The 24826-nt window shown below is 60.7% G+C and overlaps 1 protein-coding gene across 2 annotated transcripts in view; it reads left to right on the forward strand.

The window, feature by feature from the left end:
• The window catches only part of TBC1D22A (TBC1 domain family member 22A), a 123367-nt gene that overhangs the window by 17812 nt on the left and 80729 nt on the right, over positions 1-24826 (forward strand). For both annotated transcript variants that reach the window (XM_081083766.1, XM_081083765.1), the window contains exons 2-4: positions 7030-7086; positions 7729-8069; positions 11528-11704. In XM_081083766.1, coding sequence (XP_080939892.1) covers positions 7859-8069; positions 11528-11704 — 388 coding nt within the window. In that variant the 5' untranslated portion in view covers positions 7030-7086; positions 7729-7858. The remainder of the gene's footprint in view (positions 1-7029; positions 7087-7728; positions 8070-11527; positions 11705-24826) is intronic.

Raw genomic sequence — 24826 nt, forward strand, 5'->3', positions numbered from 1 at the left:
GAATTTTATGGTTTTATGAACACACACATACAATCTGCACACAGCCTGGCCCTGGGGTTGGTGACTGCTGGCAGCTGGGCTGCTCCTCCCCCAGTGGCTTTGTGGGTCTTTGGGGAGACGTGTGAGCAGTCAGCACAGTGGGACCTGTTGCTCGTCAGCAGCGCGGCAAGCTCCTTGACGTTATGGACCAGAATCTTCCGGAAGCCGGCGGGCAGCATGTGCTGTTTCTTGTTGCTCCCGTGACCGGTGTTGGGCATCAGGATCTGGCCCTTGGATCTTCTCCGCCCCTGTTGTCAGTGCCTCTGGGTTCCCGCCCGCCCCGCTCAATCTTGACGCGTCGGTCTGACTGGTGCCGGAGGAACGTCCTGGTCCTCTTTTGGACAGTCTGGGGGCTTCAAGGGTCTGAGGGCAGCCACGGTGCCTTTAAGGAGACAGGGACCTGGACACACACAACAGCCCGGCCTTCAGCACTGGTCACTGTCGTGCGGCCGCCAGCCGCCCAGCAAGCAGGCGACGGAGTGGGGCTCTGCCAGGCCTGCGCTCCCTCCGTCTGCGAAGCTGGCGCGGCCTGGGCGGGTCTTTCTGTTTTCTTGATGGTGTTCTTCGAAGCACCAAAGGTTTTACTTTGGACAACGTCCAGTTGATGTGGTTGTTGTTATTGCTCTTGGTGTCATCCTAAGAAGCCAGTACCTATCCTGAGTTCTGTGTTTTTTTGTTCAGAGTTTTATAGCTTTAGCTCCTCCATTTAGGTCTCTGCTTTTGAGTTAGCTTTTGTGTACGTGGAGAGGCTAGTGTGCACTTTGTTCTTTTGCGTGTCGATACCTCGTCCCAGCACAGCTGTTGAAAGACGTTCTCTCCCCGTTGGGAGTCTTGGCACCTTGGCTTAAACCCCGGGCCTCTGAGTCCTGCGCGGGCCTGTGTTTATCCTTAGCGGGGCCACGCTGACTCGGTGACGGGTCTCCCAGTGAGGTTTGAGATCGGGGAGTGTGAGTCCTCTCACTTCGTTCTTCTTCGATACTGTTTTGGTTTCTTGGGTCCCTTGAATGTGCACATGAACTTCCAGATCGGCTTGTCAGTGTCTGCAGAGAAGCTGCATTGAATCTGTATTGAATGTGGGGAGCATAGCAACAATACTAAGTCTTCCGATACATGAATTTGGTTGTCTTTCCACTGATTTAGGTCTTTAATTTCTTTCAGTGCAACATCTTGGTTTTCAGGGTCTAAGTTTCACATCCCTTTGTTAAATACATGCTTAAGCGTTTCATTCTTTTTGATGCCATTATATGTGGGATTGTTTCTTTAATTTCATTTTCGGGTTGTTCCTTGCAAGTGTATAGAAATGTAATTCATTTTTGTGCATTTATCTTGTATCTTGAAACCTTGCTGAATTTGTTTCTAAGTTCTGATTTTTTTAGTGATTTCTTAAGACTCACTGTACCCAGGAAATATCCTGTCACCTTGTTCGGCAGCCGTACTTCCCCTTTCTAACGGGTGCCCTTTACTTCTCGCCTGATTGCTCCGGACAGGTCTGCAGGACAGTGTGGAGGGAGGTGGCGTCTTGTTTCCTCTTCGGGCCGAAGTCTGACGTGAGCCGTGGGCTTTGCAGATGTTCTTGATCAGAGGGAGGGCACTTCCTTCGAATTCTAGTTTGTGGAGCCTTTTTCCGTGAAGGGTGTTGACGTTTTACAGTGTCTGTTCTGCTGAGATGATCATGTGGTTTTTGTCCTTTTTTTCTGTTAATATGGTATTTTGTAGTAATTGATTTCTGGTTGTTAAGCTGATTCCGGACACAGTGGATCTGAGGCCGCCTGTCCCTGCTGGAGCCCAGGTCATCAGAGGCCAGGCTGAATCACGTGGGAGTGTTTATCCCAGTGATTCCGCCGTATGGGGAGAGCCGTCGGCTGGTCACCCTGGAAATGCTGCTCTGCCCCCTCGCCAGGGGCTGATTATATGCAGGTCAGCGGGTGGGGAGAGTCAATAGGTAGTGAGTCCCGGGCCTGCCTTCTCTCACGGTCCCTGCAGAGACCAGTCCGAGTGCTGCAGAGAGGCGCCCTTCAGGTGGCTGTCCTTGGTGTGGGCTCCGGGCGGCCTGACCCCAGGGCCTGCTCTCCCTGTAACACAGCCTCCGTCTCCCAGGTCCACAAGGAACTTGCTCATCTGTAGTGAGTGAGGTGACTGCCACAAACAACTGTGGTCCTATGCTTGTACACGACCCCCCCCCCCCCTCAAAACTAGCCTTGCATGGGGAAAAAAGGAGGCTTATGTAACACTTTATTTTATTTTATTTTATTGATTTTTTTACAGAGAGGAAGGGAGAGGGATAGAGAGTTAGAAACATTGATGAGAGAGAAACATCGATCAGCTGCCTCCTTCACACCCCCTACCGGGGATGTGCCTGCAACCAAGGTACATGCCTTTGACCAGAATCGAACCCAGGACCTTTGAGTCCGCAGGCCGACACTCTATCCTCTGAGCCAAACCGGTTAGGGCAACACTTTAAACAATAAAGAATTAAAAAATAGCCTTGCATTCCTTGGAAAAATCCCATTTTGTCATGTAATAGAATTATTTTTTTAATCCTCACCTGAGGGTATGTTTCCATTGATTCTAGAGAAAGGAAGGGAGGGGGAGAGAGAGAAACATTGATGGCAGCCTCATGCATATGCCCAGACTGGGGATGGATCCTGTAACCTGAGTATGTGCCCGGACTGAGAATTGAACTTGCAACCCTTTGGTGCACAGGACGGTGCTCCAACCAAGTCACACTGGCCCGGGCATGATATATACATTTAAAAAATGATCTTGCCTGGCCAGCGTGGCTCAGTGGTTGAGCGTCGATCTATGAACCAGAAGGTTACGGTTTGATTTGGTCAGGCCTTATGCCGGGATCCCCAGTAGAGGGGGCGTGCAGGAGGCAACAGTCAATGATTCTCTCTCATCATTGATGTTTTTGTCTCTCCCTCTTCCTTCCTCTTTGAAATAAATAAAAATATATTTAAAAAATGATCTTGTATTTCGTTCACTGGCATTTTGTTTGCCTTTGCATGTATATTTATAGACATACCAGTGGCCCAGTGCATAGATTCGTGCACATTGAAATGAAATTAATTAGAAGAAATATTTTAATATTGCTATTTGCCCTTTCTCTATAATAGAAGTGTCAGAGATGAAAGAAAATTGGTAAAATGTATATGAAAATAATATACCAGTATAAATTGATTAACAAATAGACAATAACAACATGACATAACAACAACAAAGACATGATATAAAAACAACAAAAATGATATAAAAACAACATTGAGTCCTAACCAGTTTGGCTCAGTGGATAGAGGGTTGGCCTGTGGACTGAAGGGTCCCAGGTTCGATGCCGATCAAGGACATGTACCTAGGTTGTGTGCACGTCCCCAGTGGGGGGAGTGTGCAGGAGGCAGCTGGTTGATCTTTCTCATCTAACTCTCTATCCCTCTCCCTTCCTCTCTGTAAAAAATCAATAAAATATATTTTAAAAAAAGGAAAAAAGAGAAAAACAACATGGATAGAAATGACTGATGAATTGATTAAACTTATTCTGATACCTCCCTGTATACCACATTAAGAGCAAAAACACTTTCAGAGCACTTGACTGATTTCCCTTGCTTTATATTATCACAAATGCATGAGTCAACATTTATTTTTCAGTTGCCAGTGCGCGTCGCAGGCACTGGCCGGCTGGGTGGACGGACGGACGGCTGGTCACTTAGCCTGTTAGGTGCATAGAATAGAGGGGTCCGCGGTGCTCTTCGCTGGCAGTGACCTGGTTTGTTTCTGGTAGCGGGTGATGCTGGCGCCATGGAGTGAGCTGGGAAGCGTTCTCTCTGCTCCTGGGTGTCAGAAGCACTTCTGAAGGGCTGGCCTTAATTCTTCCTTATACTTGTTGGAACTGACCAGGGAAACAAACCTGGGCCTAGGCTCTCTGTGTAGTGTCTCCATGACTCATTCATGTCTGTCAGATGTTCTTTCCCCATTGAATTCCGGTGGTTTGAGACTTTCTGGGAGTCTCTCGGTCACCTCAGTGACCGCGCTGGTTGCTGTGCAGCTGTTCATGGTGCTCTCCCCACCCCTTCTGCCTGTGGGGTCAACAGTCACGTCCCCCCGCACCCAGACGTTGGGAATTCGAGTCTTCCCGCCTCGCTGTCAGTCGGTCTAGCTAAAAGTTTGTCGACTTTGCTCATCTTTTCAAAGGACCACCCTCAGTTCCTTCAGGTTTTCTCTACCATTTTCTGAGGCTGTGCCTTCTAAAGAAGCAGCCAGACCGGCGGCTCCTCAGGGATCCCCGAGCTCCTGCGGGGGTCCCTGCGGTGGCTCTTCTCTTCCTCCCCGCGTGGCCGGGCTGCCTGTGGGCGGCTCCTGCTCCCCGCTCCCCGGAACGGCTCTGCCTTGGTCTGCATCGTGTTTCCATGTCAGGTTATTTGGAAAAGTTGGTTTATGGCCAAAACTCTCCCCTCACATCCATGAAACGAAACCCCACAGGACAACAAAACTGGCACGTTAACACTGCCCACGACGCGGTCCTGACGGAACGCTGCAAAGACATATAAACATTAACGTGAACTTCACACGCGTGCAGAATGAGGTGACACGCTGCCTGGAGACCGAGCCTTCGGTGGAAACGCCAACCCCTGCAGGGAGGTGCCGTGTCAGGTTCAGGTGTCGCTCCGAGGAGGCGGGCCGGGAAGGGGATGGGTGCTTTCAGCCCTGCCGTGGGCCGGAATGCCGGGCCCGTGACGTGGTCTCTCACTGCGAGGCGCGTGGGAGCCCCTGCGCGCGACCCTGGCTTTGCCACCTGCTGGCTGGGCTGACCTGGGCAGGCTCCCCGAGCTTTCTGTCCCGTTCCCTTCCCTTCCCAGCTTCGGGAGGCCTCCGCGCTCCTCGGGGGTGGTCTCCTCTCCACTGCACAGCCAGCCCTGGCACCGCTCGCCCACCACTCCACGGGCGCTCCTGGCGGCGCCGGGCAAGGGGCCCCTGAGGGACCTGCGATTAGATGGGGCCACCTGGGCACTCCAGGACAAGCCCGGGTCCGTCCTCAGGCACACCCACAAAGCCCGCTGGGCCCCGCCAGGCGACACAGCACAGGTTCGGGTCAGGATGTGACACCCTTCAGGCCCTTACTCTGCAGCCACAGCGCCTGAATGGCAGGAGTCCTCTGATTTCAGGAAGGTTTGAAAATCAGCAGAAAAGGGTGACGCCCCTTAGGGAGACGGACCGAGGGCCTGGCAGGGAGCGACAGGGAGCACAAATGACAGAAGGGGTAGGAGCTGCTCCCTCACCAGGATGGAGGAGACGCACCCGCAGAGCCCATGTGCCTCCGTCAGGTTCGCGGCGACCCGCGGGCGTTCTGCGCTGGCCGTGGCGCCTGCTGCCCCACTGCAGCGGTGCGTCCCTCGTGTCTCCGGCCTCCCTGTCCGGAGCTTATCCTCGGAGCACAGTGTCCTGGCAGCATTTGTCCCCAGAGTGTGTGCTGCTGTGACAGTCACCAGCCGTCGGAGCAGCTGCGTGTCTGGCAGTCAGCGCTGGCTGCATGCTCATGGCGGAGCCATATGGTGGGACGGGGAGTGACAGGCGTTCTGTCCGGGGGATGGCCAGGCAGGGATGAGTCCGCTGGTGCTCATTCCATCAGCACAGATTTTCAAGACTTAATTCAGAAATAATGACAGAGTTACAAGGGAGCGCAGAGGAATGTGTAGGAAAATCCTGTGTGCCCTTCTCATTGCCGTGCTGGTAAGTTTACATGTGCTGCTTAAGTTTTTTATAGCTACCCAGCAGCACAGGCAAAGTAGGTCAATGCATTTAAGTACATTGGAGAATAGTAATGACGTGGGCAACTAGGCCTGCTCTATTGCTAAGTAAAGAGGTAGGATTTCATTCTGTCTCGACAAATGAAAACATTCATCCGCGTACCTAGCAGCCCAGGTCTGCGTTTGTCCCCACTGCCCAGCCCCGCTGCCTCAGCCTTCCCGCGGTCTCCCCGTGTGGCCAGCCTCAGCCAGGCCGTGCTCCCCGTGTGGAAGCTGAGGGCGGCCCCGCCAGCTGGCAGCGGGGCCGTGCTGCCAGACACCCACACTGCCCCTCCTGCCCGCCGCCCGTGGTGGCGGCAGTATCTCCTGCGTGTCTCGGGGTGGCTGGGTGGCTGGGCCGTCCCAGGACGCACCTCCGTGTGCCGAGCAGGAGAAAGGGAAAGCCGGGGCTCGGGGTGCGAACCCCACTGTCTCCGCCTGTGAGGCAGGGAGGCCTGCCACGTATTGCTGACCGGCCCGCAGGGTCACGTGGCCACCCCTGGCTGGACGTCCCCAGGAGGCGGGGCCGCGCAGCTGACCGACCTGGTTGTCGGCCACACGGTCGTGTTGCTTCCATCTTATCCTGAGTTTATCCCGATGAGCGTCAGACGGTGACAATAGAACCAGGAATCTCTAAAACTTGTGTGCGCCCTTTTGTGCTTGTGCATCGGCTTTAGACAGACGGTGCCAGCTGGGGGCTTCCTGATGGCATTCCATGGCGTGTGTGCCGGACTGCCCTGTGGCTCCAGCAGCCCTGTCCCTGTGGCGGTGCCCGAGGCTGTGCTAGGGCTGTGGCCCTGCGGGGGGGTGGGGGGACCACCGCTAGGGCTGTGGCCCTGTGGGGGGGGGGGACGCGCTAGGGCTGTGGCCCTGCAGGGGGGGGGGATGCGCTAGGGCTGTGGCCCTGCGGGGGGGGGGGGACGCGCTAGGGCTGTGGCCCTGCGGGGGGGTGGGGGGACGCCGCTAGGGCTGTGGCCCTGCGGGGGGGGGACGCGCTAGGGCTGTGGCCTTGCGGGGGGGGAGGTGCTGAATGCCTCCTCTCTGTGGGGCGTGGGCCTGTATGGCGCATTCATCCCTCAGACGGGCCGGAGGGTGACCGGGTGGCGTTGGCGGAGCGCTCGCCTCAGGGGGGGGTCCAGGGCTGGCCTTGGCCCCGTGGCCACGGAGTCTAGGGAGCTAGAAGCTAACGTGCACTCCCTTTCTTTTGAACCAGCATCCAGCACGTGTACGGCGCCCAGCACCCCCCTTTTGATCCACTGTTACACGGCACGTAAGTGATGCCCAACTCTCCCGGGGGCTTCGGGGTCCTGGGGCTAGGGCACCCTCCTGCTCCCCGGAGTTCCTGGGGGAGGGCACGGTCTTCCGTCCAGCAAACACGCGTGAGACACTGCTGGCCTTTCACGCTCGTCCCCCTGGGGGGGGGGGCGGGGGGGCAGATGTGGAAGGACAGCCCGAAGTGGGCTGCCTGTGCAGGGGACATGGAGCTGGCTCCCCCGCCGGCGGGGGGTGGTGTCCCTCGCTCTCCACGCACCCGCCCAGCTGCCCACGGCTCCCTCCGCCCTGTGTGTCCCGTTCCTTGTCACAGGTGAGCGAGAGGAAGGTGTGGCCCAGATGTCGTCTACAGTCATACTGTGGGCCTCTCACATCCCCATCCGTGCCCCGAAGGCCTGTCTGTGTCTGTGAGCGGTCCCTTCACGCCCCCCCCACCCCCCCCGACTCGGGAGGGACCACGTCTGCCCTGCCTGAGCCCGCAGCTTCTCCCGCCCCTGGCTGGCTCTGGTCCGCGTGTGCTCTCCCCTCCGCCAGCTCCATGGAAGCGGAAAGTGGTGTGTGCTGTTCACCTGGGGGCTCCCTCCTGACTGTGGGGGAGCTTCAGGGCTCCGAGGGTCCAGTGACTGCCTTTGCCTTGCAGCTTGCTCAAGGCCACGCCCAAGGTGCCCACCACGCCCGTGAAGGCCAAGAGAGTCAGCACCTTCCAGGAGTTTGAGAGCAACACCAGCGACGCCTGGGATGCGGGCGAAGACGACGACGAGCTCCTGGCCATGGCGGCTGAGCGCCTCAACTCCGAGGTGGTCATGGAGACGGCCCACCGCGTCCTGCGCGACCACAGCCAGCGGCAGGAGCAGCACAAGCTGCAGGAGTCCCCAGGGCCCGGGCAGAAGCCCAAGCCCGCGGCAGAGCCGCCTCCGGTCGCCAGCGGGGACCTGCGGCTGGTGAAGTCTGTCAGCGAGAGCCACGCGCCCTGTCCTGCAGGTGGGCTGGGGCGGAGCTGGTGTGCACTCCCGCAGTAGGGGGAGCCCTGCCCTTGCAGCAGGAGCTCGGCCCTGAAGGCCCCGAAGGGCGTCATCCAGGCCCCGCAGGCTTCCCCAGTGGGAGAAGCCGCTCGCAGCTCTGTGCCCGGCTCTCAGCCTCTCGCCTTCTCATGGAGGGCGGGCCCTGGCTCTGTGGGCCCATCTTGAGAGGGTGCAGTGAGCACGGCTCGGGCCTCCTAGGTGTGCCCTGGTCGCTCTCGGGGGGATGTTTCCAGCAGGGCCAGGCCAGCTGCACGGGCAGAGGATGCACCTCCTGTGGCAGCGGCGGTGCTGCCTCCAGGGACACTCACGTGGGTGCGGGGTCTGTGGTGTGTGTGCCGATGAGGAACTCCGGGGGGGCCTGTTTGCACTCCTGCCTGCCTGCGGCACTCAGCGGCCGTCCTCGCCATGGTGCTCACTTCCTGCACTTTCTGTGCGGGAGGGTCTGGGGTGTGGGACCCAGTGCCTGAGCATCCGCCACGGGCCAGCGCTGTGGGCTGGGCCTCACCCAGAGTGTGGGGGTCTTGTGTTCACTCTGGCCTCACCTGGAGGCGGTTCTGCCCCTGGGGACATGGAGCAGGGTCTCGGGACGTTTTTGGTGGTCACATTGGGGCTGGGTGTTGCCACTGCATGTAGTGGGCGGAGGTCAGGTTGCTGCGCCACATCCCTCGTGCCCAGGATGGGCTGCCCACGGGAGCTCCCCTGCAGGGGCACAGCCGGGGCGCTCCCGGTCCTCTGGAGACTGACCTGGCTAGTGACAGGTCACCAGGCGTGTCGTCAGGTTCAGCTTGCTCAGCGGCGGCACGAAGGAGAACACGGCAGGCCTGGTTCTCAGGGACCCGGTCCCGGTCTGTGTGCCAACTGGCACTCCATCGGGAGACGCGGGGCGCGGGTGCTCTCATTTCCGTGAGGCGGATGGGACACGGCGGTGGACAGGATCCAGGAGCACCCAGCGTGGGAGCCCCGGCTCGGTCTCGTGTGGAAGGCGGGGGCGTGTCGGCGAAGGCTTCAGAGGGGAGGGGAGGCCTGCGGGTTCCGGGGGTGAGCCCTCCCGGCGGGGAGTCCCAGCCGGCAGGTCAGGCCTCCTGCCCCTGAGGAGGGTCCTGTTTGCAGCCTCGTCTGCACATTCCCAGAAGATGGGCCTCGTCCCAGGGCCCTGTTTCTGTTGGTGCCCGCTGTCGTTCCATAAACGCTGTTGAAGTGAACTAGCTTGTCCTCAGGGCCTGGCGCCCGCGGGCCTCCCACTGTGCCCTGCCCTCCCCACCCTCCGTGCTCTCCCCCTTGTCCCTGCACAGGGACGTCCCAGGCCAGGCCTCTGCTCAGAGGAGGACCTGTGACTATTTTTTTAATTTTTGAAAATATTTTTGTTCATTTCAGAGAGGAAGGGAGAAGGAGAGAGAGAGGAACATCAGTGATGAGAGAGAATCATGAATCGGCTGCCTCCTGCATGCTCCCTACTGGGGATCCAGCCGAGCATGTGCCCTTGACTGGAATTGAACCTGGGACCCTTCAGTCCACAGGCCAACGCTCTATCCACTGAGCCACATGGGCTCGGGCTGTGATTTCCATTTTACTTTGTTGCTTACATGACAGCATTTTGTAATTCATGTCCTGGAGTGTTCCACTTCCCGGACGGTCCAGTCAGCACTGCCTCTCCTGCTCCGTGACGTGCCACGCCAGCATTTATGTTGGAGGCCTGTCATGGGTGCGGCCGTGGGGAGCAGGTGTCCCCTGCGCAGTGCCCACGAGGCCCGCCTGCTGCATCCGCTGCGACACTCGGCCTGGGTGGACGGCGGCCTGGGGCTCAGACGGTGCCGCCTGGGCTCGTAGCTGCCTTCGCGCCCGCCCCACACCTCCCGCTGCCCTGACTTTCCTAATGACCGTCTGAGGAGGCCTCGTGCCTGAGCCAGATGCACTTGCTTGTTTTAGGGAGCCATTGGGTTCATGGCACAGCACATCTGTGGCTGGGAAGGCTCAGTGGGCACGGCCAGGTGACAGTTGTCCTCGTCGCTGACCATGTCGGAGCCACGCACGGGGTCTGGTGTGGCTGCCCACAGGTGGCGGTTAGACCCCGCCCTCAGGGACCCTCGGGGACTTGCCGTGTTTCCCACGCACCGTAGCAGGGAGACCTGGTGCCGGTCTTCCTGTTTCCTCGGGACGCCACTGTCACCTTCCACATCCCTCCGCCCTGCGGGCCCACGGTGCGCTCTGCCAGGAGTGCACGGTCCTCCCTGCCTCAGCGCGGCCCCGGCTCGTCTCTGAGTGCAGGTGCGTGCCGTCCAGCACCTTCGCCGCCCACTGTGGCCTGAGCCTCCTGCTGGCGCGGTCCTGTGGCTCCTGAGACGTGGTTGAGGAGTGGATTCTGGGGAGAGAGCCTGAGGCCGCCTGGTCCTGCCCGTGCTCCCCAGGCGAGTGGGAGTGCTCCCTGCTCTGCCCACTTCGCAGGCTTTTCTGGAAGCTTATCTGGGCCAGACTCTGCCCCGAGGCCGCGGATGCGGCCTTCCCCTCCCCTTCTGCTGGAATGAGCTCACTCCGGGCACGGCGTCAGCACCTTCCTCCGCAGGGCTCGCTCCTTGTCCCGTTTCCGTGGGATTATTCTTACTCCACGTCCACTTGCCGTTGGAAGATGTGACAGCCGCGGGGCTCAGAGCCCGCCGTGCCTCTTGCTGCTTGTCCCTGGTTGGTCTTGGTGGCTCTTTGTCGAATGACCCGAAGGCCTATGGCTCTTCCCTTGGGCTGTCCCTGGTCCTGCGCTGCGGATGTGGCATGCTGTCACCTCACCCTGCGGGTGGTGTCTCCGTGGGCACAGGCCCTGCCACCTGGGGAGGGCAGGACCAGCTTGTGCTTGTCGCACTCCCCCCCCCCCGTCCCCCCGCCCCCATCTGCAGCAGGTTGGCTCTATTTGCTCCTCGTGGCGCGGGGAGGCGCAGGGAGGGGCAGGGGCAGGGGCAGGGGCAGGGCAGGGGCAGGGGCACAGTGCTGCGCGCACAGCGTCCCGGGCGCCGGCGTGCCCCAGCCTCTGCCTGCTGTCCTCGGTGCCCTTCGCACTGCGTCCCCGTCACGGGCGATGAGCTTTCCTCTGGCTCAGGCCCCTCCTCCCTGCCTGCACCCACAGGTGCTTGGGCCACGCCCCCCACAGGCCTGATTGGGGGCATCCTGGCCGCTGTCAGGCCAGGGGTCGGGAGTGTTCTGGTTGTCTGGTCTTGCTGTGCTGCGGGGCGTGTCTGTTTCACTGGTGGCTGACACTGCGCCAGCAGAGCGAGGGGTGACCTCACAGGCGTTAGCGAGGTCAGTTCCTGCTCCGGAGACTAGGGCCTGCCCCCCTCAGCGCTGTGGGAGGAGACACTGACCCCAGCGTTCACGGGGAAGTGGCTCGTGGCCGCCCTCCCCTCCCCTCACCCTCTTCTCTCTCCCCCGCAGAGAGCGCCAGCGGCCCTGCCCCTCTGCACAGGTCCCAGTCACTCCCGCACGCGGCCACCGTGGCCCTGGGCAGCACGTCCGACCCCGGGACCCTCAGCAGCTCGGCGCTGAGTGAGAGAGAGGCCTCCCGGCTCGACAAGTTCAAGCAGCTCCTGGCCGGCCCCAACACGGACCTGGGTAAGTCTTGCTTCTGAGCGAGGCGGTTCTCGGAGGACCCGATCCGTCCGTGGCACCACTGCCCGTACTCCGTCACTCACCTCGTGTGCACGTGGTAGTTCATGTGCTTCCAGAGCGATTCCATCGAGTACTTCCTGTTCTTTTTCCTTAAGCCCCAGGGGCCCTCCTGCCTCTGAGAGCTGCCGTGGTGAGCTCTGCCAGGCTGGGCAGATGGACCTGGCTGGTCACCGTGAGCCTGGGCGCGGCGCTGGTGACTGGCGTCATGACCACTGCAGTCTGCGCCTCCCTGCAGGGCCTCCTTGTTGGGGCAGAGCGTGAAGGCTAGGGCCTTGCAGGGGGCAAAGGCCAGCAGGCGCGGTGCAGTCAGGAGGGGACAGTGCGGCCAGCAGGGCGGGTGTGGCCAGCAGTGTTGCTTGTGGGTCGTGTACCGCGTGGACGCTCCGAGGCATGGCTCGCTCGTCTGTGGAATCCCCTTGGGTCACATCCCTCATTTATGTCTCCCTCTGTAGAGAGCCACTCCACAGGCCTGGGGGTCGGGAGTGTTCTGGTTGTCTTGACTTGCTGTTGTGCGGGGCTAGGCCGCTCGCTTGACGCTGGAGCGTTCAGGATGGTCACCAGGTCACCAGGCTGGAGCTCTGAGGGCTCAGAGCCTGAGGCTGGCAGTGCCCTGTGCCACCACCAGGTGGCGCGTGAGGCCTGTGGACGGGCAGCATAGAGCAGCTCAGGCAGGAGGGAGCCTGGCCAAGGCCGAGGCAGCCGCCTGGGCCCCGAGGCCTTGTGGGTGTGAGATGCTGCTGCCCTGGGCGCCAGTCTCACGTGGGCTTTCCTGTCCTGTCCTTTGCTTTTGCACGTGTGCACGTGGGACACAACAGTGCAGTGCGGGGTGTAGGGTACGGGTCCTCTCCTTCCCCAGCCCTCCCCGGGCTGGTCCCAGCATCTTCCTGCAGAGATGCCCGTGCACGCGCCACACTCACCTTCAGTGGAGGCCCAGCTTCACGCTTGCAGACACGCTGCAGGAACAGTGCTGTGCCAGACCCGTTTCTGTGGTCTCTGTGGCCCCTGGCCCCTGAGAACGTCACTGTGTGTCTCCTCAGGACAAAGACTTCCTCTCGGTCCCAGCGACACCAGTCAGGACGTGTAATGTCGATGGGCACTGTTGTCTAGTCCGCGGGCAACGTTCCCTGGACCATTGTCCCCGTGACGTCCTTTCCTCTTCCTTCTGGTCTGGAATCGGGGACAGCGTGGTGTCTGCTGCCACGTCGCTCACCTCCGTGACCCTGGAGCAGCGCCCGCTTGCGGTGTGGTCTCGGCCTGACATTCTGAAGAGCACAGGCCCCTCGGTGTGGGGGTCCCGCGTCCTCTGGTGACACGTGGGCCAGTCATTTGTGTCCTCGGTGGTCGTAGCACCGTGTGCTGGCATGTCCAGCGGTGACAGGCCCATTGGGTCACGTGGCTCAGGCGATGCCTCAGGCTCCAGGGGCCAGCTGTCCTTCCCCTTTGGGGTTCAGAAGGGTCTTAGAGACACGGTGGGTGCATTGGCATGATGTATTTCCTGTCCCCACGAGCAGTGTGTTTCCCTCCGGTCCTGGAGGTGCCAGCTCTGTGCGTGCCCCCGGGCCCGGCACGACCGTTCCTCCTGGTGGGCACGCGGGTGACCCGGACTCTGTTGTTGCTGCACCTCACATGCCGTCTCGCCCGGTGCTGGAGGCGTCCCAGGTGTCCCCAGTGTGGCTGGCGGGGAGGGGCAGCTTGAGAACTGGGCGGGCGTCTTACCACCAGCGAGGAGGGACGGCCTGCGCGCAGGACTCGGTGCTCCCGCCTCCCAGTCACGTGTGGTTTGAGCATGTGCGGGAGCCACCAGCACACGCTGCCCCACAGGTGGTGCGGGCCAGTCAGAGCGGCCGTGAGCGCAGGTTCAGGGGACAGGCTGCCTGCGGGGGCAGGGGTGGGGGTGGGGCTCTCTCTGCAGCTTCCTCACCGGGACCCTGACCTTGAGCCGGTGGCTGACTCACTCCTCTGTGGGCACGAGAGCAGCTCTAGGTGCAGAATACCGCACACAGGGCCAGAGGTGCCAGCACACAGTAGGCACTCAGGAAAGTTAGTCGGTTTTTCTTGTTTCCATTTGCCTTGGCCTGTGGCCCTGCAACTTGACTCCACAGCGTGGACAGACACGTCGCTGTGAGGCGCTGGCACGCCAGGCGGTCTGCAGGGACTTCCTAGGCGTGTGTGGTGGTTTCTGACGGGCCAGGAGCGAGGCTGCGGAAGCCAGGCTGCCTGATGGGAGTCCCATTCCGGGCCAGGCTCTGCGTCCTGAGCAAGCCTCCTCGCGTTGTTGTCATTGGGGTCACTTTTGGAAACCAAAGTCACACCTAAGATAGAGCTTTATGGCCACTGGGAAAACGTGAGAGGCTGAAGGTAACACTTTAACATCAGGTTCTTCGTTCGGTTGGCGGGATTATGGGTTTTTCTTCAGAATTCTATTTAGCCATCATGTCTAACAACAAAAAGCTAAACCCAGATCTTTCAGAGTTCAGTAGTTACTGGGTTTTACTTAGTGGCAGGAGAAATTACAGGCAGTACGTTGCCGCCATTGTAAGGCACGTACGTACAGTAGCTTCAAGGACGGCGGAAGCATTATCTTCATGTTACGGGGAAGACGTAGTGGCAGGTGTCTGCGTGGGAAGCACGCAGCCGGGTGAAGTGCCCAGAAACGCGCCCCTCCCCACCCCCCCAGCGCGTCCTGTTCCTCAGGCGCCACGTCTGTGTGGCCTGTGTGCTGGGAGCTGGGGATGGAAGTGGCAAACGCAGGGGCAGCTCCTCCTGCCCTTAGCAGACTCACAGTTCACTCATCACACGCTGCTGCTCAGCCCTGGCTGGTTTTGTTCAGTGGTTAGAGCGTTGGCCTGCAGACTGAAGGGTCCTGGGTTTGATTCTGGTCAAGGGCACATGCCTGGGTTCTGAGCTTGACACCCACCCTGGTCCGGTGCATGCTGGAGGCACCCAGTCGCTCTGTCTCTCTCACATCGACGTTTTTCTCTCTGTCTCTCCCCCTCCATCCTATTCTGCCTAAAAACCAATGGGAGAATGTCCTCGGGTGAGGAGCAGCAGCCGCAGAAGGCCGATCCCAGGAAGGGGCACTCAGAGGTCATGGCGTGACCCCGGCGGCTGTGAGTGGGAGCGACCTGGCAGGACACAGACATGGTGTCCCTGGCAGGGAGTGGGGCCTGAGGCGGGTGTGTGAGGTGGGTGTGTGGCACGCAGCCCTGAGGACAGAGGAGCGAGCCAGGCACACGGACATGTCCTCGGGGAGCCCTGGTCTGGCTTCCAGATGGTCAGCGCTCACAGGTGTTTCTGACGTGGGGCGTGACGTGTGTTTTGTGTTTTTGGTGGTGGGTGTGCAGTGTTCACTCTGAAAGCAAGGATTTCGGTTGGATGCCCCTGCAGGGCCTGGGCTGGAGGGCAGCTGCCGGCGTGAGGCAGGACGAGGCGGCCGTGCAGCCTCCGCCAGGGCGGGAGCGACCTGGCCAGGTGCCTTGGCCTCCTGCCTCAGCACCGGGACCGAGCCTGCAGGGGCCTGTGACACAGGCGGGAACAGGCCTGAGGCGTCGTGGAGTTCGTTCACATACCCGCGACTCCTCAGCCTCTGCTGCTGGTGTGGACGCCGGCGAAACGGGGCCAGACCCTGCCCTGGCTCAGGGAGACAGACAGACACGCCCAGGCGGTATCTAGGAACTGCTGGGGGTGCTGAGTGCACGTGGACCTTGCGCTGAGGGGGGGCAGCTGCTGTGGGGGAGTCTGCAGGCCCCTTGGCGTAGGCTGCGGTCCGTCCTCACTTGGCCTCGTCCGCAGGTTCCGCCATGGGGCGGAGTGACCTGTCACCCAGTTTACCCGGGCCACGTGCCCTAGGCGAGACTTCAGTTCCTTTGGCGTCTCGTCAGCGTTGTAACCAATGGGGAAGGAAGCGACGGATCAAGTCCTGCTGTACTTGCAGGTGTGGGCAGGAAGCGGCTTTAAAAACATTATTTTTTATTGATGTCAGAGAGGAAGGGAGAGGGAGAGAGAGATGGAAGCCTCAATGATGAGAATCATGGATCAGCTGCCTCCTGCACGCCCCCTACTGGGGATCGAGCCCGCAACCTGGGCCTGTGCCCTGACCAGGAATTGAACTGTGACCTCGCTGAGCCACACCAGCCGGCAAAGCAGGCCTTGGAAGGTGGGGAGGAGGCTCCAGGGCGGCCAGCTTGGCATGGCCTGAGGTGCACGCTCCTGCCAGAGCAGCGGAGAGCAGCTGCTGAGCCGGGCCTGGGACGGGAGGCCAGCTGCACAGGAGACAGGTCCCGAGGCTGGCAGGCAGGAAAGCGGGGCAGCGCACCGGAGGGCAGCGCCAGGCCTCTGGGAGGCTTTGGGCTCGAGGAGCGGAGCCTGGCAGCCCTTCTGTGGAAGGAAGAGCCCTGAGGACTGTTGAGCGGGGCCTTTCAGAGGGCCTTGGGCCGAGGCACACTCCTCAGGCTGCTGCTGCCCGCAAGTGGGGACGAGGAGGGACAGCAGGGACAGGGAGGACGTTCGGGGGACGCCAGGAAGTGGGTGCGGTCCGGTGGTCAGTTCTCCAGGCTCTGCAGGGCTGCGGTGGGCCCGGCGCCTGCTGGATGTGAAGCTGGGGAGACAGAGCAAGCCAAGACCATCACCCGGAGCCCAGGGGCTGGGAGGACTGGGGACAGCTGACGGACACGGATGGAGCACGCCCGAGGAACGCGCCATGTCACGGGGAGGCACAGGTGCTGGGAGAGGCCTGGGGCGCGGCAGTCCCTCCTCGGCAGGGCGCTCTCCGCGGGCTCAGCCACCGCCGTCAGTGGGGTCCGAGAAAATTACTCAGAAGCTCCCAGGAAGGAGCAGTGGGAGAGTTTAAGTGCACGCTGTCTGCGTGGTGCGATGGTCTCTTTCCCGGCCCCTCTCATCCTGGCGACGAAACCGTCCCTGATGCCGCCCCACCCTTCGTCACTCAGTGTGGCTCGTTTTCAGATGGGCTGCCCTGGTCTCGCAGCTTGTGTTCAAGTCCCCTGCTCTCCCTCAGCAGCCCCCCCACCCCGTGCAGGACGCTGGCAGTCTGATGTTCAGAAAGAGGCAGGAAGAGCTTCCTCCTGGTGGGAAGGTGCGCGCACAGGAAACACCTGGGCACAGGGCTCGGTACTCTCCCAGGTCTCAGACATCCACGGGGCCGTGGATAACGGGGAACTGCTGGAGATCCAAGTAATTGCACCGTTGCTGCCATGCTGGGTTCTTATACATATACTAGGGGCCCGGTGCACAAAATTCGTGCACTGGGTGTGTGTGTGTGTGTGTGTGTGTGTGTGTGTGTGTGTGGGAGTGTCCCTCAGCCCAGCCTGCCCCCTCTCACATACTGGGAGCCCTCAGGCGTTGACCCCCATCACCCTCCAATCACAGGCCTGGGCAGGGGACCCTCATTTCCCCGCATCACTGGTTCTGCCCCCAGCCCAGGCCTGATGCCTCTGGCCCAGACATCAGGCCTGGGCAGGGGACCCCGCGACCCCCTCCGATTGCTGGCTCTGCCCCTTGCCCAGGCCTGATGCCTCGGCCAGAGGCGTAGACCCCCATCACCCTCCGATCGCCTGATCGGCCCCTTTCCCAGGCCTGACGCCTCCGCCAGAGGTGTCAGGCTTGGACAGGGGACCCCCATCTCCCCCCGATCACTGGCTCTGGCCCCCACCCAGGGCTGAGGCCTCTGGCCCAGGAATCATGCCTGGGCAGGGGACCCCCATCTCCCTCTGATCGCTTGCTCCACCCCCCGCCCAAGCCTAGCACCTCTGACCCAGGCTTTAGGCCTGGGCAAGGGGACCATCATATCCCCCCAATCCCCGGCTCCGCCCCCCACCCAGGCCTGATGCCTCTGGCCCAGGCATCAGGCCTGGTCAGGGGACCCCCAGCCCCTTGCCCAGGCCTGATGCCTCGGCCAGAGGAGTTGACCCTCATCACCCTCCGATCACCAATCACCGGATCGGCCCCTTGACCAGGCCTGAGGCCTCCGGCAGAGGTGTCAGGCCTGGGCAGGGGACCCCCAGCTCCCCGCGGTTGCAGGCTCTGCCCCTGCCCAGGCCTAACGCCTCTGGCCTAGGCGTCCGGCCCGGGCAGCGGGGACCCGCAGTGGCAGCGGCCTCGCGATTGTGGGCTTCACTTTAGGCCCAGGCAAGGGACCCCTAGCTCCTGGGACTGCCAGCTTCAACCGTGCCCAGCTCCCATTGCTGGCTCCACCCCTACTTCCTGCTATCACTGGCCAGGGTGGAAAAGGCACCTGATTCTCCGATCATGGCTGGGGGGCAGGGCAAAGGCGGCCCCAGGGCCGCCTTTGCCCTGCCCCCCAGCTCTTAGCTCCCCCCTGGATTTCCGATCACTGTCAGTGGCAGGGGGCTTCTTCCTGCTTTCCCTTTCGCCTCCCTGCATTGTGCCTACATATGCAAATTAACCGCCATCTTGTTGGCAGTTAACTGCCAATCTTAGTTGGCAGTTAACTGCCAATCTTAGTTGGCAGTTAATTTGCATATAGCCCTGATTAGCCAATGAAAAGGGTAGCTCGTATGCCAATTACCATTTTTCTCTTTTATTAGTGTAGATACACGTGCATGCACACATGTATATACATGTAAACACGTACATCCCCCCACCCCACTCCCGCAAGTCCAAGCCTACCAGCTGCCTGCTCCAGATTGTACCTGCTCCCAGTGTACAGATGACCAGGCTGAGTCAGACAGCGGGGCCAGAGGGGCGCGAGCTGGTCACAGTCATTCCTGGGCTGCACTCACAGCCCCTGGGGCCTGGTGGAGAACGTGGAGCAGGGGGCTTGCCTGGGCCTTGGGGAGGGCTCTGTGCTGTGGCCAGGACACTCTTGCTCCTGCAGGTCTGGCCCCAGGCCAGCGGCCCGCAGCGTGTGGCCAGGGGCCGGCCTGGCAGCCTTGCTGGAGGTGTTTGCTGAGCAGGTGCCCTGAGGGCAGGGTGGGGTCTCAGAAGGGCCTGGAACCTGAGTGGGACCAGAGCAGAGCTCCAGCAGCTCAGTATGTCCCCACCTCCTCAGCAGGGTTTCACCGGGACGGCCAGCCCAGAGCAGAGGCCCCTGGCGTGGGCACACTCCTGACCCCTGGTCCTGCCTGGTCACTCGCCTCTCCTAGGGTCCTAGTGGCTTCTGTGTCGCCTCTGCGTGTCAGTGCCCCAGCCACCTGAGCACAAAGTGCTGGCCCTGGGAGGCAGCGCGCCCTCCTCCCCCGTCCTCCCCTGCTCCTGCCCCTCCTCCCCGCCCCTCCCCTGCTCCTGCTTCCCCCCCCCCCCCGCCCCTCCTCCTGGCTGAGTGCACCTCCCGCCTCCCAGTCACTGGCTTCCTGTCCTGTTTGCATCCAGTGTGTAATCAGTGGCCGCTGGTGCAGTTCAGCTACAGACGGGCTTCCTGGGATGGGCACGAGGACCCTGCCCCGGCCCGCGGTGCCGCTGGGAAGCTGTTAGTGGAAGAGAGGGCAGGAGCGACGGCCACACAGGCCCTCAGGAGGCTGGGCAGGGGCCCCCGAGGCCTGCTTTCATCTCGGCTCTGGTTTGAGGAAAGTGCTTTTAGTGAAACAGACGAGGCGCTTTAAAAAGAGGGCCGTCGAGTTTCTGAGGCAGCCTGAGCTCTGGTCCCGAGCGGCCAGGTGGCTGTGGCCCTCGTGGGTTGGGCGGGGTCTGGCATATTGTGGACACACGTGTGTTTGGGAATCGGCAGTCCATCCCAGTGTGCGGTGCTGGGACAGCAGGGCTCAGTGGGGACCTTGTTCATGATGCTGCATCGCATTGCTTTTTGGGGATGGATTGGCCTGGCCCTGCCTTGCACGGGATGGTGGTGGCTTTGGTTTTGGTGGTGTGATAATGGTGGTGGTGGGTATGGTGGTGTGACGGTGATGGTGGTGGGGATGGTGGTGTGATGGGGATGGTGATGGTGGTGTGATGAGGATGGTGATGGTGATGGTGGTGTGATGGGGCTGGTGGTGTGATGGGGATGGTGGTGTAATGGTGGTGGGGATGGGGATGGTGTTGGTGTGATGGTGATGATGGTGTGATGGGGAGGGTGGTGTGATGGGGATGGGGGTGGCGTTGGTGTGATGGTGATGGTGGTGTGATGGTGATGGTGGTGTGATGGTGATGGTGGTGTGATGGGGCTGGTGGTGTGATGGGGCTGGTGGTGTGATGGGGATGGTGGTGTGATGGTGGTGGGGATGGGGATGGTGTTGGTGTGATGGTGATGATGGTGTGATGGGGAGGGTGGTGTGATGGGGATGGGGGTGGCGTTGGTGTGATGGTGATGGTGGTGTGATGGTGATGGTGGTGTGATGGGGATGTGATGGTGGTGGTGTGATGGTGTTGGTGGTGTGATGGGGATGGGGATGGTGGTGGTGGTGTGAGGGTGGTGTGATGGGGATGGGGATGGGGATGGGGATGGTGGTGTGATGGGGATGTGATGGTGGTGTGAGGGTTGTGGTGGTGAGCTTATAATTGAGTGCTTGCTATGTGTCAGGTACATGGAAGGACATGGAATCCCGGGGAAGGAGCCCAGAGAGGGCCGAGTGCAGGCTGTCTCCAGAGAGGGCCGAGTGCAGGCTGTCTGCTTTTCTGTTGCCCTCCTTGCCACAGCATGCTGTGCCTTCCAGGACCCAGAGGCCGTGCTCACTGTGCCTCCCGTCCCTGGAGGCTCTGTCTGGTCATTGCCTCTCTTGGGAACATGCACGGAGCCCACGCCCCCCAGCCCCCTTGCTCCAGGGGCCTTCTGGGACGTCAGGTGTCTGCTCAGCCCAGGGGCCCAAGGACTTACAAGAGGAAGGGAAGCAGAGTTAGAGACGGAAAGCAGGAAGTGGAGAAGAAAGGGGGGTGGGTGCCATTCTAGACTCTGTCACTCCCAGGCCCTCCGTTCTCGGGAGGCCACGTGCAGGGCTCCTGGGGCAGGAGAGGGCAGGTGGGGTGGGCCTCCCTCTTGAACTGCCCGATGGCGGTGGGCGTGTCAGAGGAGCGGGGGCTGTGATGGTGGCGGTCGGTGCCCTGCAGCAAACACGGGCGCCCCTCCCAGGCGGAGCAGATCTGCGGGGACAGAGTGTGAGGCACGGTCTGTGCTGCGTCTGGATGCGAGTTGGTGGTTTGCTTTGTCATTTAACAGAGTCCAGTGGACTGTGGTCACCTGCTCAGCTGAGCATCGCATTCTCTCTCTTTTTTAACCCTCACCCGAGGACTTGTTTTTATTGGTTTAGAGAGAGAGGAGTGCTGAGGGGGAAAGAGAAACATCGATGTGAGACGGAAACATGATCGGTTGCCTCCCACTCACGGCACAGGGCCCATGGGGTGCAGGTCTGCATGGCACTCACTCTCAGGGCACAGGGTTCACGGGGTGCAGGTCTGCGTGGCACTCACTCACGGCTCAGGGTCCACGGGGTACAGGCCTGCATGGCACTCACTCATGGCACAGGGTCCACGGGGTGCAGGTCTGTGTGGCACTCACTCACGGCACAGGGTCCACGGGGTGCAGGCCTGCGTGGCACTCACTCACGGCTCAGGGTCCACGGGGTACAGGCCTGCATGGCACTCACTCACGGCACAGGGTCCACGGGGTGCAGGTCTGCGTGGCACTCACTCACGACACAGGGTCCACGGGGTACAGGTTTGCGTGGCACTCACTCACGGCACAGGGTCCACGGGGTGCAGGCCTGCGTGGCACTCACGGCCTAGGGTCCCTGGGGTGCAGGTCTGTGTGGCACCTCTGAGGTGGCATTCACCCACTGCAGGGGCTGGTTATGACTGGGCCCTTGGTCCTGCAAGCCTCAAACTAGGGACTGAGCCCGCAACCTGGGCATGTGCCCCGACCAGGAATTGGACTGTGACCCCCTGGTACATGGGTCGACGCTCAGCCACTGAGCCATGAGCAATAGAGTGTTTGTCACGTTCCGGAGGTTGGAAGTCTAAGATTGGCCCCAGCGGGCTTGGTGTCTGCGAGGGCCCACGGCCTGGCCCACTGACTGTGTCTTCTCACTGTGTCCCATGGGGGCAGGGACGAGGGAGCTCCCTGGGGCCTCCTTTGTAAGGGACCAGACCCCCAAAGGGAGGAGGCCTGCAGGGGGAGGCAGCAGGTGGCAGCCGCCGCCGGCTTCGCTGTATTGCACCTGCTTTCTCACCTTCCTGGGCACGACAGATTCCCTCTTAGAAACCTGATACAGGATTAAGTCACACTTGGTTAAAGGGAGAAAACAGGAAGGAGTGTCTAAGGAATAGAAGCGCAGGGCAGGGGAGAGGAGAATAATTCCGTTTGGCATTACAGCTGGATGTAATACAGGCAGGAAGCTCTTTACAGCGGAGGAGACTGTGGTCAGCGCTGAGAATAAGGAGACACTGGGCTTGTAGGGCCTCAAGATAATGGCCTTTACCCCGAGGTCACTGGGGGGAGAGAGGCGGTGCCTGGCGAGGCTTTGGTCTTGGTTTTGGGCTACCTCCTGAGAGGTCAATAGCAGGTGGATGCTTTCCGCAGGCATCTTAGACGGTGTGTTAATCTGGTCCTAAAGGGAAGGGTTCACGTTTGCTTCGAGTGCTTAAAAAACGAAGCCATTTTCTTACCAGAAGATATTCTAAAAAAGCGAGGTACGGGTATCTTTGTAAACCCGTTTTTCCCCAGCGTGCAGTCTGGCCCCTGCACAGTGTTAGGGTCTAGAAGTAAGGATAGCCAGTGACAGCAAAGCCCGAAACCACAGTTGCCTGCCACCTGCCACCGTGAGCCTCATCTTTGTGGGGGACAGTGTGGACACCGTGGGCTTGGGTCACAGCGGCCTCGGCACGCCTCGCCATTTACTAACAGGGCTGGGGTCCTGTTTGGTTTTTCCCGTCCTCTGGGTCCTGTCCCTGCACGTGTGGCAGGGGGTGATGGCGCTGGCGTGGTGTTGGGAGCTGAGGAGACGGCCTGGCGGTGCGCCCGGCGTGGGCTGCCGCCGCGGCTCTGCGCGACCATCACTGTCTTTCTCTGTAGACCCTCTTCTTTCCGTAGAGGCAGCGAGAGTATAGAGGTGATTCGTTACCCGTTTTTCCCTGTTAATACTGTGTCGTAAGCCTTTCCCCTGTTGCTAGTCTTCATAACCATCACTTTTAATGGTTGTATAATGTTTTCAAAATGATCTTTACTTAAAATGGTTGTTAAAATTGTATTCCTGTCTAAGTCAACATTTAATTTATGTGCTTAATCAAAATCTAGACATATTTAATAGCATTCAAAAAATGTAACATAGCCCTAGCCAGTTTGGCTCAGTGGATAGAGCATTAGCCTGCGGACTGAAAGGTCTGAGTTCGATCCCGGTCAAGGGCATGTACCTTGGTTGCAGGCTCCTCCCCGGCCCGGGCCTCTGGTCGGGGCTCGTGCAGGAGGCAACCAATGGGTGTGTCTCTCTCACATCAGTGTTTCCCTCTGTCTTTCCCTCTCTATCACTCTCTATAAAATCGGTGGGAACACATCCTCGGGTGAGGAATAAGCCACGCTGAGAGCAGGTTCCCCGTGCCGGCACTGCCGGGGTGGGAGCAGGCAGTGCGCGTTCTCACTGTGTCTGCCTGCGCTGTTTTAGCTGAGAAAGCCTCCTCTGCAATGTTTGCATGGTCTCCGAGGCCCCACCTCCCTCCTTCCGGAAGTGCCTGTGTGTGCAGGTGGCTCCGCCCCGTGGAAGGTCCCTTTCTCACTGCGGTGCCTACACCGGCGCCGGGAGCGGGCGACACTAGCGCAGGTGCAGTCGTTTCCCACAGGGTGCAAATGGCAGGGGTCGCCCCCTTTTCAAGTGAAAAGAGACTTCGGGTTGAGGTGAAACTCACTGCATGAACTACGCGTTGTAAGTGCTAGAGCACATGCAGTGTGAGAGCGCCTCGAGCAGGGCTTTTACGCAGAGAAAATGGACACGAGCTTGGAAAGGCATCTGCACCCCGTGTCCATCAAAGCGTCATGTACAGTCGGCAGGACACGGAAACTGCCAGCGCCCACCAGGGGGTGAGCGGAGAGAGGACATGGCATACACGTGCACGCACACACACACGCACACACACACATGCACACACATGCTCACACGTGCACACACACATGCACACATGCGCGTGCATGCAGGCACAGGAACCTCACTTAGCTGTAGGACATGGACATCCTGCCATTGGCGACAGGGAGGGGCCCCGAGGGCCTTATGTGAGTGAACGAAGCCCGGCAGAGGGAGACAGCGAGCATCTCACTTCCTGCGGGATCGCGAGCAAAACCCAGACCCCGAGCGAACACCCAGCTCGCCACAGAGCGCGGAGAGTGGGTGCCGGGGGGGGGGCGGGGGGGGGCTCGCTGAGCGCCATGGGTGCCGGGTCAAAGGTGCGGCCCTGGCAGAGTGCCCAGTCCTGGTGTGGACGCAGCATGTGGCTGCAGGTGGCCGCCCACAGCTTAGGTGAAGGCGCTGAGAGTCAGGCGTAAAGGCCTCCTCACAGGAAAGAGCGAGGGAACCGTGTGGTGGTGGCCGCTCCCTGCGGTGTGGGGGCCTTTCCAGCCGCGCACGTGCTGGACCCTGTGTCGTGCACCTGACACGAATGGAAGCACAGGTCAGCGATACGTTCTTCATGCAGGACTGTCAGAGGCGGCGTCGCCGGGAGCAGCTACCTTCTGCCTGACAGCAAGTGCATAACTGGGTTTAGGCCCGTCATCAGGTGGCGAGAGCCGCCTTCCCGCGCCCGGCTGCCTGGCCGCCGCCCTGGGTTAGACGTTTTCATGGGGATGACATCAGCCCCTGGGCAGTGCGATGCCTCCGGCCCATGACTCTTGCCCCCACGGGAGTGCTGTGGGGCAGCTTCGATGCCCGGGGCTCCCACTGGTGTCAGGATCGCAGCAGAGGCCCAATGAGTGCGGCCGCATGGGGTTCCGCCCTGGACGCCGTGCGTGGCTGGCTCGGGGGGCTGTCCCGTCCTGGTCAGCAGGTGGCCGGGTGCGCACTCCCGGGCCTGGCCCGTGCACTGAGCCCACAGCACGGAGCTGCCTAGGGGGACGGGACTTAGGTGGTGGAGCCGGGTCCCGGGTGAGTTCGAAAAATAGCGTGTTTGCTTGTTTTTGCA

This window comes from Myotis nattereri (assembly GCF_964212035.1).
Source record: "Myotis nattereri genome assembly, chromosome: 2".
In the NCBI taxonomy this organism is placed as follows: domain Eukaryota; kingdom Metazoa; phylum Chordata; class Mammalia; order Chiroptera; family Vespertilionidae; genus Myotis; species Myotis nattereri.